Source organism: Taurulus bubalis (genome assembly GCF_910589615.1).
Source record: "Taurulus bubalis genome assembly, chromosome: 11".
In the NCBI taxonomy this organism is placed as follows: Eukaryota; Metazoa; Chordata; class Actinopteri; order Perciformes; family Cottidae; genus Taurulus; species Taurulus bubalis.
Window position 1 is genome coordinate 2458302 of NC_136599.1, and position 20425 is coordinate 2478726.

Below are 20425 nucleotides of genomic sequence, written 5' to 3' on the forward strand. Positions count from 1 at the left end.
GATGGAGGACCTGCTCATCGAGCACCCCAGCATGTCCGTGTACGTCTCCCCGAGCAACTTCTCCATGGTGTCCAACAACGGCAACCTGTCCGCGGTGGGAGAGGAGAGCGTCGGCGGCCTGGCGAGCAGCGTGAGGTGAGGAGATGTGGCGCCGCGTTCATGATGACCTTCACACCCTTTACAATGTCATGCAAATGGATTATATTCATGTGTTCATGTCGTTCATTTACGCTGAGTTTGAAATAATGAATATGCTTTTAAGAGAAAGACACTCAGAATATAAGCAGGCATACATACAGGCATCTATATAAATGTTTATTCTTTTAATCAAACTATTGTCTCATTCATTTGTGTCATTTAAGGTTTACTGTATGCTTTGTATTCTCATTGTTATTTTAAATACTACATTTACTCACTTTTTCATGTATTCACCGAGATTTCACTAAATGTTTGGTCATGGAAATTTGGTTTAAAGTCATGTAAAAGTCATGGAAATCAGGGTTCAAACACATTTTGCCCAATGGATTTCCATGACTTTTCACCAAATTTAAGTCATGAAAATTGGTTTAAAGTCGTGGAAATTTGGTTTAAAGTCATGGACATTTGGTTTAAAGTCATGGACATTTGGTTTAAAGTTATGGACATTTGGTTTAAAGTCATGGACATTTGGTTTAAAGTCATGGACATTTGGTGAAAAGTCACGGAAAAGTCATTGAAATGTGGTAAAGTCATGGAAATCCATTGGTCAACATGTGTATGAACCCTGCTTTTATATATTTATATATATATATTTCTTGTATCTTCCTTCGCAGCCGAGTGGCAGAACCAGCCGCCGCCGCCCGCGGCACCGTGCCCACCAGGGTGAGCCGCGGGGCAGCCGCTCAGGTCGGCGCTCTGGCCAAGGTCACCCAGGTCGCCCGGGTCCAGCGCGGCAAAGCCCGCGTGGAGCGCCGCCACCTGGGCCGCAACCGCATCCAACGCCAAAACCGCACCCGGGAGCCGGTCCCTCGCCACGCGGGCCACGCCAGGAACACCTTCCTCCACCAGCCCAGCAAGCGCAACATCTGCCACTGAACCGCAGGGGGCGCCGTTCACTTCCTAGGGCATTAGCGGAGCGTAGTCCACTCCAAGACACACCACGTTAAATGTTTTCACCCACGGCTTTTCATTTCTACACATTTTATCAAAATTACACTCAGATACCAGTAGACCGGTAGCTTTTCTTTTGCTTTTTGGTCCAGTCCCCGACTGGCTTCACCCGGTGGTTTGATGCCCTTTTCTGCTGTTGTGAACCGAGCCCTCTGAGTAGATCTGTGTCGACCGTTAAAAATACTTGTTGTCCATTGCATTATCCAAAAAACAACAACAAAAGAAAATAAAAATCTTTCTACAGCTTATACTTAGAAACAATAATGTCTGAAAAACCACAAAAAGTTGAGCATTCTTAGCGAAGTATTATGTTTTATTTCACTCTTCCCTGAGGCATGTTTTTTCTCTTTTTAATTCAATCATTAAGTTTTAAATTTGGAGATTTTAAATTTAAATAAACCAAGTGTACTTTAAGACGTTTTCTGGTGGAAACCACAGAGACAAGAAAACCCTTCGTATCTTCGCAGAGAAAACTACTTTTTTCAAGTCTTTTACTAAAAAGGGGGAAGGATATACCGAGTGTGACGAATGCGAGTGGAAAATTACTCGATCACATTTAGTTTCTCTCCAGTTTGGTCTGTCAACATGCAGAGTAAAAGACGAAAGGCGGGGAAACGTTGGGCAACGTGAAACCGCCACAGGAGCGTGTTGCGTAACCCTCCGAGCCGCCGAAAACGGGCCCTCGTTTGAAAATTTCATCAAATTGTATTATTTTTGTGAGTAATAAATAATCATTAAGATTGAAATATTGATAGTGAGTTGAGGGGGCTTGTCTTTGGGTTCCAGGCCATGGCGGTTGCAGCAGGCGGAGAGCGGTATCGATGGAGCAACTCTTTAGTTTGTTTTGCGACGTTGTTTCCTTTTTTTCATCAATCAAAACCACAGAAGCAGAACCGGAGTAGAACGGACATTTTACAAGTGTTTTCTGTGGCGCAGAAGAAAATAAAATGGCGATTGTTGTTTTGGTGACAACACACGTCGGTTGGCTGTCTAGTTAGCTAGTTAGCTAGTGTTGTGGAAAGTCTCTTATGTTATCAGGAGAAGCCGAACTTGAACGTACATAATGAAAATGTTAGCATTACACTAGTTAGCTTGTTAGCTTCTTCTTCTCCAACGCCTTCAGCCCGCTGTGGTTCTTCCTGAAACCGGAGCAGCATGAAAGCGTGGTGCAGTCAGCACGCGGACAGCCGGCTATGTCGCTAGCTAGCTAGCTAGCGGGCTACTTCCACAACGCTTTCATGCTGCTCTGGAAGCAGAAAGTCGTCACTCATCTGGCGACAACAGAATGGAAATGTCCATTTTACTCCCATTCTGTTTCTGTGAGTTACATTATTTTACTGCCTCTCTCTCTCTCTCTCTCTCTCTCTCTCTTTCTCTCTCTCTCTCTCTCTCTGCACGGTTCCACCAGAAAAAAGCAAAGACAGCGTGTCCCTTTAGGACAAACAGAAAGTACACTTCTGGCTTTTTAAAGCCGACAAAATGGCAACAAAAAAAGATGGCTGCCACAGCATGATGATCATATAGACGTGCGGTCTGTGAACTATGAAGTAAAGTGCCCGGCACACACATCCGCCATTTCCATCCACAGCGAGCGTGTGTGTGCTGAGATGTTACGTTATCCATGTTGAACACCAAAAAAAAGGATAGTGCGACCTTTTATTTTACACTTTCATTGTCAGGAGGGAACCCTCCTCTTCACGAGGTCTCGCTAACACGCGTTAGCTAGCGCATTCAGCTCCTAACAGTTCCCAACTAAAGCTCTCTAGCTTCACTGATATGTATTCAACAACAATAGTAAACAATGGTGCTGAAGTGTATACTAATGTTTGTCAATTATTTGAGACATGGATGTTAGTTTGCACTTGTCATACATTCTGTGAGTCAAAGTTTTAGCAGCGTGCCGTGTGCTTGTTTTTATTTTCTTCTTCTTCTTTTGTGATGTTTTGATTCAACTTGTGTGTGAGAAGGTGTTGACACGTTAAACGCTAGAAACTCTTTAAAAAAAAACACAAAAAAACAAACCCAATATGAATAATCATTTATTTCTCTTGTAAATATTACAAATAAACCATTTTATAACTGCTCCGTTAGATGTCAAAGCCTCTCAGGTCGAGAGTCCTCTCTCCGCCTCGCCTCTGCGCTCGTTATCTAAAACAAGAGGACATTTAGTGGTCTTTGCTCCCCAAAAGCAGTTTTATCTCTTTTGATATATATATATATATGTATATATATATATAAATAAAACAGCACGAGACTCAACGTTGGTGTGCCGTAGAAGAACACCGCCCTCTAGAGGTTTCCCTGAGCACAGCTGTATGGATGCTCGAGAGGATGCAGAACACACCGGCGTGGTTTTAATATTAAATATTATATAATGTGTTTTACATTGTGTTCAAAGGCCTGGGGGATTCGTGTCAGATTGTGTGGAAACTATTTAAAAAAATGTCTCATCTAGATTATCTAGATAAGAGAAATACATTATTTTCACCCCTCAAAATCACAAAGTTTTCATTTCTGCCAACGATAATATTCTGTTTTATTCAAAAATCTGTTAAAGGGACAGTTGACCAGAAATACGTATTTTCTTCCCCTCTTACCTGTAGTGCCATTTTCTTTCAATCAAGAGTTGTTTTTCGTGTGAAATTGCTTCATGTCATTTTTTTTTGCTGCTTTGATCACCACAATATAAATATAAATATATATATATATATATATATATATATATATATATATATATATATATATATATATATATATATATATACATACATATAGCACTACAAGTAAGAGCAAAACCTTTTTATTTTGGGTGGAACTGTTCCCTTTAATTAATACCTGTTAATTTATTATATAATTAAGAATTTGTATCTTTTATTCTGTTTAAAGGTGACTATTATGTGTCCTGTTGATTCCTCTGAATTGTGCAGCAGATGGATCTGAGGTGATGAGTCGAACACACACACACACACACACACGCACACACACACACACGCACACACACACACGCACACACACTATTGTGTTTAGACTCCCTCACTCAGGAGGTTTTACTTTTCTCACTGACTGTGTGTGAGGTTTATATTCTGTTGTAAAGTCGTACAGAGTGTGAAACCCGGCTGATACTGAGAGTTCGCAGCTGAATGTCTGTGTGTGTGTGTGTGTGTGTGTCTGTGTATGTGTGTGTGTGTGTGTGTGTGTGTGTGTGCGTGTGTGTGCGTGTGCGCACGAAATGTAAAGACCACCACAAACCCGTCCTGTTTGCCTCAGTTTAATTTCTTCCTTTCTCACCCGCGTCATGTAAAAAAAAAAAAAAAAAGGAAATGTGTTCTCAGTATGTTGTGTGTGATTTTTGAAATGTTTGGTTTCGGGGTGAAAGTCGTCCAGCAAAGAGGAAGCCTGTATGATGTGGACCGGGAAAGGATGAGGCAGGAGATAGTTATTTATATATATATATATATATATATATATATATATATATATATATATATATATATATATATATATATAAAGAATAATAATAAATGTATCCTAAAAAAAAAAACACAATAGAATATGCTTGTATTTTCCCATATTATTAACAGTTTAAATGCGCTGAATGTCTGGGGAGTTTCATCTGTCTTACGTTGGGCCCTGAAATGATGGCAGCTTAAACACACCGGGCTTCGCCTGCGTCACGTCTCCATTCGTAAACACAAAAAAATTAAATATATAGACAGAAACAATTTGGTGTATCTGACATCTACAGTATGGTGATTGTGCCTTTCACTATTTCTGCATGGTTTTTCTGATGTGCCGATTTTTCCATCTCCAACGTGGACGGTCGTCCACCGACAGGCAAAGCCTATGCAAAAATCAATGGATGGGTTTTTTTCCAGCGTCCATTCAGAAAACACAGGTACCCCGCCAAAAAAAAAGAAGAAAAAAAGAGAAACAACAATAAATGCTCAGGTTAACACCTGAATCTTGTGTCGTTATTTTATTATTAAGAGTGCATTATTATAAAGCATATATTGTCAGTGGTGGAATGTGGATCCTCTGCTTAAGTAAAAGCACCACATTGTAAAAGAAAGGAATAATTATCAGGAAAATGTGACTAATGTATCAACAGGTAACAGTTAAAGTACTCAATGCTCCATGCCAGCATTACACTATTATATCATGTTATCATTATTACTGATGCATTAACACATAAGCAGTGTTTTGAAGTTGTAGCTGGTCAAGAGAGAGTTTAACATGCATTATAGTAGCTTAATGTAAATCAGATAATTGCAGTTTATATATAAACACATAAGTGATATTTGAGTCTAAGGGCCTGGCGATTGACTGAGGGAGGTGAAAAGTGTGATGACTTACTTCCTGAATTTACTTGAGTAAATGTACTTTACAGAATGCACGCTCCGGGGCTGCTGAACTGGATGACTGCTAGGCTCACTATAACCAGTGTTGCATGAACGCGTGGTGGGATTAGCAAACCAGCTAACTAGCCAGCTGTTAGCTTGATAATTACACCCCGCTTTGTGCGCTGGTTGCTGAAAATGAGCCAAACAAAGTTGTCGATCGTGTGATAGCAATGTGCTGTGAAAAGAGTGTGTGGAAGAAGCATCAAGTTGTCAAATTGTACTAATTCAACAGCTGTTGAGTCCGTTTGCTAGATGGCTAATTCCACCATGCTAAGGCACACAACATAAGGAAGAAACATTAACATTTGACTAATTTACTCTACATTACATTTCCTTTAGCTGACGCTTTTATCCAAAGCGACTTACAATAAGTGCATTCAACCATGAGTCCAAACTCAGAACAACAAGAATCAAGAAAGTACAATTTCTTCAAGAAAGTTACACTACAAAGTGCCATCAGTAAGAGACATTTAAGTGCTACTAAAGGTGCTACCATCCTTATTCAAGGTATAAGATAAAATAATCCTTTATTAGTCCCGCAGTGGGGAAATCACAGGATTTCAGCAGTATAGTCAGAAATTCGCCCACTACAACGGTGGCGATGGCAACAAAAATGGCCGCCGCTGAGCCCAAATGCCCTCCATTGATTTGAATGGGGAACGTCCAAGTGCATGTGTATTAATGATCTTCTTAAATTGGTAAGTGGAGGTACACAAGAACAGAAGAGAAGGCTCCGATGGGAGCGGCCTCAGGTGTGTGTTTGGAGCAGGTGAGGTGCTATTCTGCAGACACCCAGCTACTGGAAAGTGGATCAACCGGAAAATACAATATGGGAGGGGCCGAGGGTTTAGTAATCGGAGCAGGTATTCCTGTCTGGCCGCTTCACCTGTAATGACACACTCGGCAGAGGGAGAGACACTTGGAAATGCAGTCTGGGGAGTTGATCGCCATCAAAGCAGCTCACCTTCACGCACCTGCGTGCTGCTGGCAGTGATTTAGGCCTCCGACCGGCTCGTGGCACTTTAACGACGACCACTGCGAAGTAAGTCTGATATTGTCAACGCGCAGCCATTATTTGTTTATTTGGGGATAATGTGTATTGTCATAATTTAACCTTTCGTGAGTTGTACGTTTTGAATGACTTCATATTGATCTCAGCCTACAGGGCTCTGCCCAAAAAATATGTGCTCGCTTTACCGGTTTTCTCTGATCTGCGCAACGTGAGGCCAACTTCCCGCACCGTGCTGCCTGTCGTCTTGGTGACCGGTGTTGCGGTTTAACAGGCGACCGTGTTAACTGGAGACTTTCAGCCGGACTGAAACGTAGCTGTCCTCGTGAATGCCGCATTGTTAAATATTGTATATGATATATGTATGGATGAATAAAAATATATACACGATACGATGTATATGAGAGGGTTTGACATTGTATTGAAACATTTAACGATGCGGCATTCGCGAGGGCAGCTACGTGTTCGGCTGAAAGTCTCCAGTTAACACGGTCGCTTGTTAACCCGTAACACCGGGAGAGCCGCGCGCATCCTCCCCTTTACCTGCCATGTTAAATATAATACAACAACGACACCGTCGAGGATGATGGTTTTTATTTGACGACGCGGATGTCAACACATCGGTGAGTGAAAACTAACCGTTTGTTACGTCATTACCGGAGAGAAGGACACGGAGGGTAAAACGCTCGCGCTCCGGCGGTTGGTTCTGTGATTTGTGTTTTTTTTTTTAAACGCTAATAAAGCTTTATTTATTTGTATTTATTTTTTTCATTACAATATAATAACAAAATAATTTGATATTATATGTTTCAATACAAATATAATATATTTAATATTTTCTGCGCCATAAGGAGACGGAAGCAGACGTGTCGTCGCGCGACCATATTTTCGGCACGTCGCATACGTCACGCAGCGTAAATGACTAATATCTTAAATGTCTCTTCTGCAGCAGGCAGCCCGCAACATGACCGGGAACCCGAATCCTCCTCCTCACCCTCCTCCTCCTCGTCTTCATCTCCAGGGCTGACGTCACACAAACACAAACACATAGACAACTGCAGTGATCTTGGCAGCAAAAAGGTGCTTTAATGCCAGAAAACGACCTTTTCTAAAGGCACACCAGGGGGTGTTTCTCACCTGGATGACGGCAGCAGGTGCGTGACAAGAAAACAAGTGTAACTGGAAATATGGAGAACCTGCCCTGAGATAAAGAGAAGCACAAACACCATGCTCAGCCCCGCGGCCGACATCGCGGCCGGGTACCCGGAGAAGGACGGCGCCCCGGAGACGACGCTGGGCGGCGCCTACTCGCCCGTGGACTACATGAGCATCACCAGCTTCCCCAGGCTGCCGGAGGACGACGCCGCCGGCAACGCCGCGTCCGGGGAGAACGTCCTGAGGTCACGGCGGGAGGACGACAACGCGCTGAGTGAGCAGGACACAGGTGAGTGTAGAGGAGAGGTCAGGGCCCCAAACACACCTGGGAGGTGTTGCGTAACGTCTCCTGCACTGGACCCACGTTTAAACCTCAGTGTTCTCTAACCCTCCTGTGGGGATTTCTACCTGCAGGACAACATGTTTACCACGATGGCACACACACACAGACACACACACAAACGGGCGCACGCACACACAGACACACACGCACACAAACGGACAAAAACACACACACACGAAGACACACACACAAACGGACACACACACGCGCACAACAAACGGACACACACACGCGCACAACAAACGGACAAACAGATTTACAAACATATACACACACACGCACACAAACGGGGACACGCACACACACGGAGACACACACACAAACGGAGACACACACGCACGCAAACGGGGACACACAAACGGAGAGACACACACACAAAGACACACAAACGGACTCCCAACAAATGGACACACACACACACACGTGGTCTGCCTTGAACCAACAGTATATTTAAATGTCTTTTAGGTTTCTGCAGGAACGTTTTACCGTCTAATCTTAAAAAACAACATTTCTCAGGGTTGGATTTCAACCAGAGATGCTAATAATACACACACCACGTGTGTGTGTGTGTGTGCGTGTGTGTGTGTGTGTGTGTGTGTGTGTGTGTGTGTGTGTCGTCATGGCTCACTGTGCTCCCGGCTACACCTACAGCAGCAGGCTTTGTGATATTTTTGGCAGGTGTTTAAAGATCAAAAGGAAGACGGGTGTGGCGCGAGCACGAATGTTAAACAAACACGCGTCACACCTGGGCATCACAAGACCTCACAGGTGAGGTCTAATCGGACCAGGAGGCAAGGAGGTAGGAGGCAGGAGGCAGGAAGCAGGAAGCACTCGCTCCCTCTGCGCCGGAGCAAGACGGGCTCAGATAATCATGGCCGCTTTAAGTTGTCACGTTCTTCAATGGAGGACGGAGCGCTTCAAGCCCTTTCTTTCTTGTTGGCACGACCCCAGACCCCGACGGGTTCCTGAAGGCGGGGCGCCTCCAGCGCGTCCCCTCCTCGGCCTCGGACCTGGCCGGCCACGAGGTGGCGTCCCTGAGGGAGACCTCCAGAGACCCCTTCACCGAGGACTGCGCCTGCCAGAGGGACGGGCTCACCGTCATCATCACGGCCTGCCTCACCTTCGCCACCGGGGTCACGGTCGCCCTCATCATGCAGATCTACTTCGGAGACCCCCAGGTAGGGGGGTGTGTGGGTGTGTGTGACTGTGGGTGTGTGACTGTGTGTGTGTGACTGTGGGTGTGTGTGACTGTGTGGGTGACTGTGTGACTGTGGGTGTGTGACTGTGTGTGACTGTGTGACTGTGGGTGTGTGACTGTGTGTGACTGTGTGACTGTGGGTGTGTGACTGTATGGGTGTGTGACTGTGTGGGTGACTGTGTGGGTGTGTGACTGTGTGGGTGACTGTGTGACTGTGTGGGTGTGTGACTGTGTGGGTGACTGTGTGACTGTGGGTGTGTGACTGTGTGTGACTGTGTGACTGTGGGTGTGTGACTGTGGGTGTGTGACTGTATGGGTGTGTGACTGTGTGGGTGACTGTGTGACTGTGGGTGTGTGACTGTGGGTGTGTGACTGTATGGGTGTGTGACTGTGTGGGTGACTGTGTGACTGTGTGGGTGACTGTGTGGGTGTGTGACTGTGTGGGTGACTGTGTGACTGTGTGGGTGTGTGACTGTGTGGGTGACTGTGTGACTGTGGGTGTGTGACTGTGTGTGACTGTGTGACTGTGGGTGTGTGACTGTGGGTGTGTGACTGTATGGGTGTGTGACTGTGTGTGTGACTGTGTGACTGTGGGTGTGTGACTGTATGGGTGTGTGACTGTGTGGGTGACTGTGTGACTGTGGGTGTGTGACTGTGGGTGTGTGACTGTGTGGGTGTGTGACTGTGTGACTGTGTGGGTGTGTGTGACTGGGTGTGTGACACTGGGTGTGTGACTGTGGGTGTGTGACACTGTGGGTGTGTGACTGTGGGTGTGTGACACTGTGGGTGTGTGGGTGTGTGACACTGTGGGTGTGTGGGTGTGTGACACTGTGGGTGTGTGACACTGGGTGTGTGGGTGTGTGACACTGTGGGTGTGTGGGTGTGTGACACTGTGGGTGTGTGGGTGTGTGACACTGTGGGTGTGTGACACTGTGGGTGTGTGGGTGTGTGACACTGGGTGTGTGACACTGGGTGTGTGGGTGTGTGACACTGTGGGTGTGTGACACTGTGGGTGTGTGGGTGTGTGACTGTGGGTGTGTGACTGGGTGTGTGACACTGTGGGTGTGTGACTGTGGGTGTGTGACTGTGGGACACTGTGGGTGTGTGACTGTGGGTGTGTGACTGTGGGTGTGTGGGTGGGTGTGTGGGTGTGTGACTGTGGGTGTGTGACTGTGTGGGTGTGTGACACTGTGGGTGTGTGGGTGTGTGACACTGTGGGTGTCTATGTGAGTGTGTGTCACTTTTTGCGTGTGTGTGTGTGCACGTGTGTGTGTCTCTCTCTGTGTGTGTGTTTTTGCATGTGTGTGTGTCTGTGTGTGTTTTTACGTGTGTGTCTCTCTCTCTGTGTGTGTGTGTGTGTGTGTGTGTGTATGTGTGTGTGTGTCTGTGTTTTTTTTGTGTGTGCGTCTCTCTCTCTGTCTCTCTGTCTGTCTGTCTGTCTGTGTGTGTGTGTGTGTGTGTGTGTGTGTGTGTGTGTGTGTGTGTGTGTGTGTGTGTGTGTGTGTGTGTGTGTGTGTGTGTGTGTTCTCCCCTCACCCTAACCTCCTGCTCTCAGATCTTCTCTCAGGGCGCCGTGGTAACCGATGCGTCTCACTGCACGTCTCTGGGCTTCAGGGTCTTGGGGCTTCAGGGCTCCAGCGTCGACGCCGCCATCGCCGCCGCGCTCTGCTTGGGGGTCGTGCACCCGCACACTTCTGGGATCGGAGGGTGAGTTGATGGAGTCTCCTCCTCTTCCTCCTCCTCCTCCTCCTCCTCACTACCCGCTGAACTCCTGCTCTGCTCTCGTCCCTCTAGTGGCGGCGTGATGCTGGTGCACAACATCCGCAAGAACGAGACGCGCGTCATCGACTTCAGAGAGACGGCGCCGTCTGCGCTCAGCGAGGAGATGCTGCGCTCCAGGCTGCTCCTGAACGTGAGCGGCTTCTTCTTGAGATCAGAGCATCCTGTGTTAGTCCCGCAGCAGGGAAGCGCACACGAGAGGCCATAGTCAAATAAAATTAAAATAAACAAGTAATATAAAAACAGGCTTCATACACATTTTGACCAATGCATTTCCATGACTTTTATGCAAATTTCCATAACTTTTATGCAAATTCCCATAACTTGTATGCAAATTTCCATAACCTTTATGCAAATTTCCATGACTTTGATGCAAATTTTCATGACTTTTCACCAAATTTCCATGACTTTAAACCAAATCTCCATAACTTTTATGCAAATTTCCATGACTTTTATGCAAATTTCCATGACTTTAAACCAAATGTCCATTACAAACATTTAGTGAAATCTGGGTGTAAACAGTAAAAAGTGAGTAAATGTAGTATTTAAACTAACAATGAGAATACAAAGCATACAGTAAACCTTAAATGACACAAATGAATGAGACAATAGTTTGATTAAAAGAATAAACATTTATATAGATGTCTGTATGTATGTATGCCTGCTTATATTCTTGGTTCCGAGTCTTTCTTTTAAAAGCATATTCATGATTTCAAACTCAGCGTAAATGAACGACATGAACACATGAATATAACATTACATACATATTACATGACTTTTACAAAACTTTTTGGATTTTATTTTTTTCAAGGCCTGGAAATAACCATTTTAAAATTCCATGACTTTTCCAGGTTTTCTATGACCGTAAGAACCCTGTAAAAATAAATAAACAGTAATAAAAACAGTAAATAATCCACAATAGCAGTATTATTAATAATATAATAATATATGCACACAGACAGAATAAAAAATATTAAAAGATGTATTTATATTGCACAAGTTGAAGTGATTTTGGCGTTTTCTTTTGGGGAGGAACATTTATCGCCAATTTATTCAATTATAATTTTCTGTCAATTTAATTCCTTTTTTAAAGTTTTGACCAACTTGCTTGTTGCGCCACATGAAGCTTTTTAGGTTGCTAATCTCCTTCAAAAGGCACATATTTTATATTTCTCTTGCTGACGGCTATCAATGACTCAAACGCTCTGACGAAAGAAAATAAATACAGAAGGAGGAAGTGTCGTTTCTGTAATAAACCGTCCATACGTCCACAAGCTGCTCTCAACAGCTGTGAGGCTCACGGCGGCCATGTTGGTTGTTTACATTCATGACGATGCCTTTGGGGGCGTGGCCTGAAGGCATGAGCCGACAGTGGTGAGGACTCGGGACTTTCTTTGGAGAAGAGCTGGGTTGTGTTATAAGAAATACAAAATTTGAAGATTTCTGACCCAAGTCTTTTGGGATAATCATTTTAAATCTATATTATTTGTTCCCTCTCTCAGTACATTTCTGTTCAATAATAGTTATTCTATCTGTAATATATAATATTTTAGTTATTGTGGATTCTTTACTGGGGTTTTTTCCGCTTATTTGCTTATTTATAATACTTGTTTTTATCTTTTTACTTTGTCGTGCTGCTAATGAAGGATAATCTTCTTCATAATTTTGCTATATTTAGTGTTTTACTGGAACAAAGTGGAGTCTGAGCAGAAGACGTCCCCTTGTTGTTGTTGTGTTGTTGTTGTATCTGGCTTAACGTGTGCGCTCTGCTCCTGCGGTGTTTCAGCCCGGCCTGCTGGTGGGCGTCCCGGGCATGCTGAGTGGGCTGCACCAGGCCCACCAGCTCTACGGCAGGTACTGTCCCTCTTCCTGTTATACATGTATGTAAATATATATTTATATTTAACTTGTCTAAAAGGAGACGGTCGCTCATGACGTTTTAATCCCCCAGAATGCCGTGGAAGGACGTGGTTGCCATGGCGGCAGAAGTGGCCAGAGATGGATTCAATGTGACCCATGACCTCGGTAGGTGATGAAGAGGAGGTGATGAAGAGACTCCAGTTATCAGCTGGACTCGGACAATATCAGAGGCAGCTCATTGTTTTTTCTCTCTCTCTCTCCCCCTCTCTCTCTCTCCCTCCCCCTCTCTCTCCCCCTCCCCCTCTCTCTCTCTCCCCCTCCCCCCTCCAGCTGAAGCTCTGTCTAAGGTGAAGGACCAGAACATGTCGGCGTCTTTCCGTGACCGCTTCCTCCCCGGCGGTCAGCCTCTCTCGTCCGGGCTGCTCACCCGGCGGCTCGACTTGGCGGCCATCTTGGACGGCGTCTCCGCTCGGGGCTTGTCTGAGTTCTACGACGGAAACCTGACGCAGGAAATGACCGCGGCGGTGAGGAAGAGTGTTCTCTCTGTGACTTCACGAATCCTGCATAGATCCACTTTATCCACAAATGAATCTTAATCGATCATTACGAGCACATCCTAACTTAAAGGAGCTGTATTTACCTTTCAGAGTATTAATGTATCATCAAACAACTCTTGCATTAGTTAGCGTGGCTACATTGTGTCGATACTAAACGTCAAGTATCGATCTATGATACAAACTATTAGCATTGCAAAAGAAAGTAACCATGCATTGTGTGTTTTAGGTGCAAGCGAGAGGCGGCGTGCTCACAGAGGAGGACTTTGGGAACTACAGCACGGTGTTGCAGCAGCCAGCGGAGATCCTCTATCAAGGTACAAGTACATCAAGTACATTTGATTAATTTGATTTAATGAAAATATGGTGCAGTTTGGACCTGAGAAAGTAAAGAATATCACAGTATGCCAACGCAAAAAAAGCTAGTTAGAAATATTAAATTCCCTTTTACACTCGCTTAAAAACCAAAAAGACACAAAGTAATACAACACACATAATAATTATATTACTTGAGCCTTTTTTAACAGACTCTGTGTTTTCATGCACAAACATAAATAATAATAAAAGTTGGAAATGAAGAGAACTATCACAAATAGTCCGGTGTAAACTCACGCAAGTAAAGCGTGTTGTGACGCAGCATTAAGGAGTGTGAATAGATGACTTCATTAAACATTCCCTTCAAAATAAAAGCACAGGATTTAAAAAAAATTTCATGCACCGAAAACGAGTCACAGAAAATGAGGTGGCGGGCCGGATCGTGTAATATATATCATTATTGTGTTATTTATATATATGGTGACCCACCAGCCGTCTTCTGCCGATAACTGCGTTTGTTATGAGTTTTAATAAATAAACCTGGATATGCAGAAGAAAGTAGTGCCGTCGGCCTGAACGCGGCCAAAGTGCCGGAGCGCCATCCAACTGGCTCGTTGAGTCCAGGGGACTTTTCCAACTCTTTTTATTTAGTTTTTGCCACTGAAATCATCTCTCGGTATAAACCATCAGATGCTTACTCCACCGTGTTGTTGTCTGTCCGTCTCTGAAGGTCACCACGTGATGGCGGCCCCGGCCCCCCACGCAGGCGTCGCCCTGATCGCCGCCCTCAACATCCTGGAGGGCTACAACATCACCAGCCAGGTTCCCCGAAACGACACCTACCACCGGATAGCCGAGGTAACGTTACGCGCCGCCGGTGGCACGCCGGTGGCACGCCGGTGGCACGCCGGTGACGGTGAGTCGTGACTGACGGGTTCGTTCTGCCTCTCTCTCCCAGGCGCTAAAGATAGCTCTCGCCCTCGCCAGCGGACTGGGAGACCCCATGTATGACGCTTCCATCTCGGAGGTCGTTGCCAAGATGCTGAGGTAGAGATCCGCCGTCTCGTCTTTAAACGCAGGCTGCGGTCGAAAAACGTGCCGAGGAAAGGTGGTTCCGCGCTTCCTTGCTTAGCTCCTTCAAGCATAGGAAGCACGGAAGCACCAGAGGAAAAGAGATGACGCACCATAAACTAATGGGATTCATGTTGATGAACACGAAGAGACGACCATTTCATTTGATTTTGATTTATTTACTTTGAACATCTACAAAATAAATGAATAAAATGAACAGTAAATCTAGCAAAACAAAAAGAAGCATCACTTTAAAAAAACATCGACGGAATAGACGTCGGGAGGTAATTTTGAGACTTTTCAACCGCAGCCATACAATGTATCTATATAATGTATCTATACACTGTATCCATACAATGTATCCATATAATGTATCTATACACTGTATCCATACAATGTATCCATATAATGTATCTATACACTGTATCCATACAATGTATCCATATAATGTATCTATACACTGTATCCATATAATGTATCTATACACTGTATCCATATAATGTATCTATACACTGTATCCATATAATGTATCTATACACTGTATCCATACAATGTATCCATATAATGTATCTATACACTGTATCCATATAATGTATCTATACACTGTATCCATATAATGTATCTATACACTGTATCCATATAATGTATCTATACACTGTATCCATACAATGTATCCATATAATGTATCTATACACTGTATCCATACAATGTATCCGTACACTGTATCCATACTGACCTCTGCCCTTTGTTGCTCCCTTCTCAAAGTAAATCTCAGGCCTCCGTCCTCCGCCAGATGATCAACGACTCTCAGGCCTTCCCCGTCGGCCATTACTCTCCATCGTTCACCTTGGAGACGGGCGCAGCTGCTGCCCAGGTCATGGTCATGGGCCCGGACGACCACATCGTGTCCGTCATGAGGTACGTCCCGCTTCCCTTGAGCTGCACATTCCGGAAACGAATCCCAAAGACGGTTAAGAGCCCCGATCACTCTGGAGACGCATCGTCGCCACAGTCTTACGAGTCATTTTCTCATAGACCTCTACACAATCTGACTTATTTTTGAAAATAGAGGGGTCGCCCCCTGCTGGTGAGTCTAGATAATGCACATTTTAAGACACTTCCACATCGGCTTCACATGAAGCATATCCGTCTATACAACCAGAGGAGTCGCCCCCTGGTGGGCAGTAGAGAGAATGCAGCTTTAACACATGAAGCATATACTTCTATACAACCAGAGGAGAGGCCCCCTGGTGGACAAGAGAGAGAATGCAGCTTTAACACATGAAGCATAGACTTCTATACAACCAGAGGAGAGGCCCTCTGGTGGACAGGAGAGAGAATGCAGCTTTAACACATGAAGCATAGACTTCTATACAACCAGAGGAGAGGCCCCCTGGTGGACAGGAGGGAGAATGCAGCTTACGTTTTTAAGTTTTATTGGTGAGTCTTTATTGACTCCGGAAAGTCACTGAAAAGTTGAGACTATTTCAAACTGCGTCGTACGATAGAACCAACAAGCGATGCGTCTCGGGGGGGAAATGAGTTGAAAGCTCAAACTAAACCAGTTTTCTTGTTTTTTAGCTCTCTCAACAAACCCTTCGGCAGTGGGATCGTGACTCCTTCAGGGATCCTCTTGAATAGTCAGATCCTGGATTTCTCCTGGACCAACAAAACGCCGGGCGCATTGCCGAACCCGGTAATCCTGCATTCTCTCTCTCTTATGTAATTAATAAACTTCTTCGTTTATCGATCGACTCCTCATGTTGTTTGTTGTTGTTGCTGCTGCAGCATAACAGCCTCCAGCCGGGGAAGAGGCCCATGTCCTTCCTGATGCCCACAGCAGTGAGGCCCGCCGTGGGCATGTGTGGCACCTACGTGGCCGTGGGATCTTCCGACGGAGAGAAAGCGCTCAGCGGCATCACGCAGGTGTGCCTATAAGTAAATAAAGAAGAAGGAAGTCCGGTATCTGTGGCAGGTCTGGAATAAACCGTCCAATACGTCCACAAGCTGCTCTTTCAACAGCTGTGAGGCTCACGGCGGCCATGTTGGTTGTTTATTTAAAATATACTTTATTGATGAGCGTGCACAATATGACATGCAATAGTATTTTCATTGTTTTGCATCGGTGTGAAAGGAAAGGAAAGCAAACAAAAGTGAATAATATGTATATTTTCCATGTGTAACTCTATATTGTTCTGTTTTACGATCCTTCGCAGGTGCTGATGAACGTTCTGTCTTCGCGTAAGAACATGAGTGACAGCTTGGCATACGGACGCCTCCACCCGCGGCTGCAGCCCAACACGCTGCTGGTGGACTGTGAGTCCAGATATAACTGTGATTTCCTGCTATGAGCACGCAATGTGCACCAGGATGCATTGAGATTAAGAGCGATCCAGTCCTCGCCTGGTGCCGGTGTTTACGTTGTCTCTGCAGCGCGTGTTTGTGTTCGTTACGCAAAGCAGAGGAGACGCTCAGAAGGTGGCGGGTGCAGAGTCTCAAAGAAAGATTTATCTCAAAGAGTCACTGTGAACCACACATCGCAAACATAACAATCTCGAGTTATAACTCTTACTTGAGTGTGGGAACCAAACGGATCGCTGTGTATGTCGACAGTTAAACAGGAAAAACTGAATGAAAAAGTAAATAGTGAAGGTTTGTCCATCATCTCAATTTCAATACAGCATGATGTTCATTTAGAGTCAAGCAGACCATAAAGCAGGGGATGCTTCATGTGTTGAAGCTGCATTCTCTCTACTCACCACCAGGGGGCGACTCCTCTGGTTGTATAGAAGTATATGCTTCATGTGTTAAAGCTGCATTCTCTCTACTCACCACCAGGGGGCGACTCCTCTGGTTGTATAGAAGTCTATATAAATGACTCTACTTCTCTTGATGTATTCCCTCAGTAAACATTGTAAACATGAGTTTATGTCTCAATCTCTAGTTTCAAGTCTTCTTCAATACAGCATGATGTTCATTTAGTAAATTATGGTCATTTAGAGTCAAACAGACCATTAAGCAGGGGATGATTTAGGGGCGGGGCTTGTTGTCCTCCGTCTGTCATCCGCCCGTCTCACCTCTTTCTCTCCTGCAGCCGAGTTCCAGGACGAGGACGTGCAGCTGCTGCAGGCCAAAGGTCACACGGTGGAGCGGAGAGACGTGCTCTCATTGGTGGAGGGAACCCGCAGAACCAATGACCTCATCATCGGGGTGAAGGACCCCCGCAGCGCCTCCGCCTCCGCCCTCACCATGTCCGTCATACCCTAGAGCACCACCCCCCCTCCCTACACACACCCACCCACCCCGTTACCCCATAATCACACGACATAATCAAGTAGAGGTAAAGGAAGCCACGCACTCTGGAGGGTTGTGCTGCATTCACGGCAAAAAGCGTTGCGAAAGCCAATCAGCGTTGAGAAGCGGCGCCGTCATCACCGAGTCAAACTGCTGCTCGTCCGCCTGAAGGAGCGCTGGAAGCGGCTTCACTCAGACGCTACGGATAATATTATATATATATATATATATATATATATATATATATATATATATATATATATATATCGTGTACGATGGCGTTTGATGTTCTGATGTTTGTGGGACTTCCACAACAAGTAAAAAGCAGAACTAGTGGTTATTTCTATGGCGGAAATGGTAACTGTTTTTACGGAGATAAGCCACGCCCCCTTATAGTCGAGCAACTAAACTCACACGATTAAACCGTTGCGAATATTCTTGCTGTGAACGCAGCATCGGGGCGTCGGAGGCGAGCAGCTGGTGATTTTGGGCCGTCGGGTGTTTCAGGATCAAGGAGACGAACGATGAACAAATTGTTTCTTTTGCACGACATGAAGAAGAAAAGTAGCGACGACGCTAACCTCCTCCAGCACGCTTTGCAGCTCTCCGTCGTAACGTTCCCTCTCGTGGCTCCGCTGCGCTTCCTGTGCCGTGTCGCTGTGGTCGCTGTCGTGTCGCTGCAGCCGCCGGATCAATCGCACCGTCGTTCAGACACGAAGCGCCGAATGATCCGCTCAGTTAATCAAAACCAGAGGATCCGCTTCATTTTCACCGGTTAAATATCACTGATGATGATGCGTGTATTTAAATGTATAATTTATTAAATCTTTAAGCTGTTGCATGATTTTTTTTTTTTTTATGTTTTATTTAAAGCAGGGATGCTTGTTGTTAGAATGGGAATAATCTGATGTATTTACAGATGGATTGAATGTATATGAACATCTGCTGGGCTGTGCACATTATTTATACCGTTGTGACAATAATCAACTGACGAGGCGGTCATGTTTTGTGTACTTATTTTAGGAAGTATACTCAGAGCGGCGTTGCGTTGTGAAGTGGTTCCCTGTTCCTCGTGTGTCCGTGCTGACTGATCAAAGGAGCCTGTTGCTGGGCGCTCGTGCAATATGATCACACACCTGCTGTTTGTTTTGGCCTGCATTTGTATCTGATTTTAATTGTAAAAAATCAGCACCGTCCAAACCCGAAGAAATAAAAATGTTTGCACACATCCCAACGTTGAAGATCGCTTCCCTTTTTTGTTCCTCAAACCCGGCTTTCTGGATGTCTGATGTCGGCTTAGAACCGGTTTTTAATAAGTGTCCAATGATTTAGACGCATTGTGTTGCAAGTCGTTAAAAATGGATCACGTCAGGAAAGTGGCGTCACAAAGCGAGGGAATCTGCAGAGGAGAGCCCAGGCAGATAAACAGTCTTTATGCTTCTAGTTTATTGTAGAAATACCTTAAAATAGGATTTATCGTCCAAAAACCTTCACTAATGATTTAAACATACATGATATTGTGGTTATGTATGTGTTGTTATGATGTGATTTTACTGGTCCAGCCCACATCAAAATGGGCAACATCGCCCATTCACTAAAATGAGTTTGACACCCCTGCTTTAGCAGCATTGTGTCAATTAAACATAAAGTGTGTATTTTATTTTTGGATTAATGACGCCGAGGATCGTAGAAAAAATGTAAACTTTGAATTAATAAAAAAAAAAGTCTTTGGGCTAAAACTAAATATAAAAAAAAATGCTTTCAACTTTATTTGATTAGTTTTTTTTACTACTAAATATTCTGGATTATTTTATTTCACTGCTGCGCTTTGAAAGGCGACTTTCCTTTTTGTTTTTCTTCTTTTTCTCATCCGTCTTCTCTTCCTTCTTCTTCTCTTCCTTCTCTGCCTTCTTCTCCTTTTTCTCTACTTCTTTTTGTCATCTTTCTCCTTCTCCTCCTATCTGTCTTCTTCTCCTTCTTCTTCTTTTCCTTTTCCTTCTACTTCTACTTCTCATCCTTCTTCTACTTCTAGTCCTTCTCCTCTTTCTTATTTTCCTGTTCCTTCTACTTCTCATTCTTCTCCTACTTCTCCTACTTATTCTTCTACTCCTTCTCCTTCTGTTTTATTTTGACAAGCCACACCGGAAGCAGCACTACTTCCGGCAGCTTGACAGGTCTCTGACGCGCCTGTGATCCATGTTTTGTTAGCTTCTCTTGCTAGCAGACGTCGACTCGGCCGAACTTGATTCCAGATGAATATTTCCGGTGAGTCGTTTGCTTTCCTGATGCGGGATCTTC

General features: G+C 44.7%; 2 protein-coding genes across 4 annotated transcripts in view; both read left to right on the forward strand.

Moving 5' to 3' along the window:
- Positions 1-2322, forward strand: part of tp53inp2b (tumor protein p53 inducible nuclear protein 2b) — a 9080-nt gene extending 6758 nt beyond the window's left edge. For all 3 annotated transcript variants that reach the window (XM_079226034.1, XM_079226036.1, XM_079226035.1), the window contains exons 3-4: positions 1-135; positions 813-2322. The exon at positions 1-135 is cut by the window's left edge. In XM_079226034.1, the coding sequence (XP_079082160.1) occupies positions 1-135; positions 813-1074 (397 nt within the window). In that variant the 3' untranslated portion in view covers positions 1075-2322. The remainder of the gene's footprint in view (positions 136-812) is intronic.
- Positions 2323-6518: 4196 nt separating this feature from the next.
- ggt7 (gamma-glutamyltransferase 7) lies at positions 6519-19352 on the forward strand. The gene is made up of 16 exons (XM_079226022.1): positions 6519-6591; positions 7508-8002; positions 9008-9234; positions 10810-10961; positions 11049-11166; positions 12820-12887; positions 12985-13058; positions 13224-13417; positions 13677-13764; positions 14493-14620; positions 14721-14809; positions 15599-15751; positions 16415-16529; positions 16622-16759; positions 17050-17149; positions 17928-19352. Exons 2-16 carry the CDS (start codon positions 7786-7788, stop codon positions 18098-18100), a joined length of 2034 nt encoding a protein of 677 aa, XP_079082148.1. The 5' UTR covers positions 6519-6591; positions 7508-7785; the 3' UTR covers positions 18101-19352.
- Positions 19353-20425: the final 1073 nt, after the last annotated feature.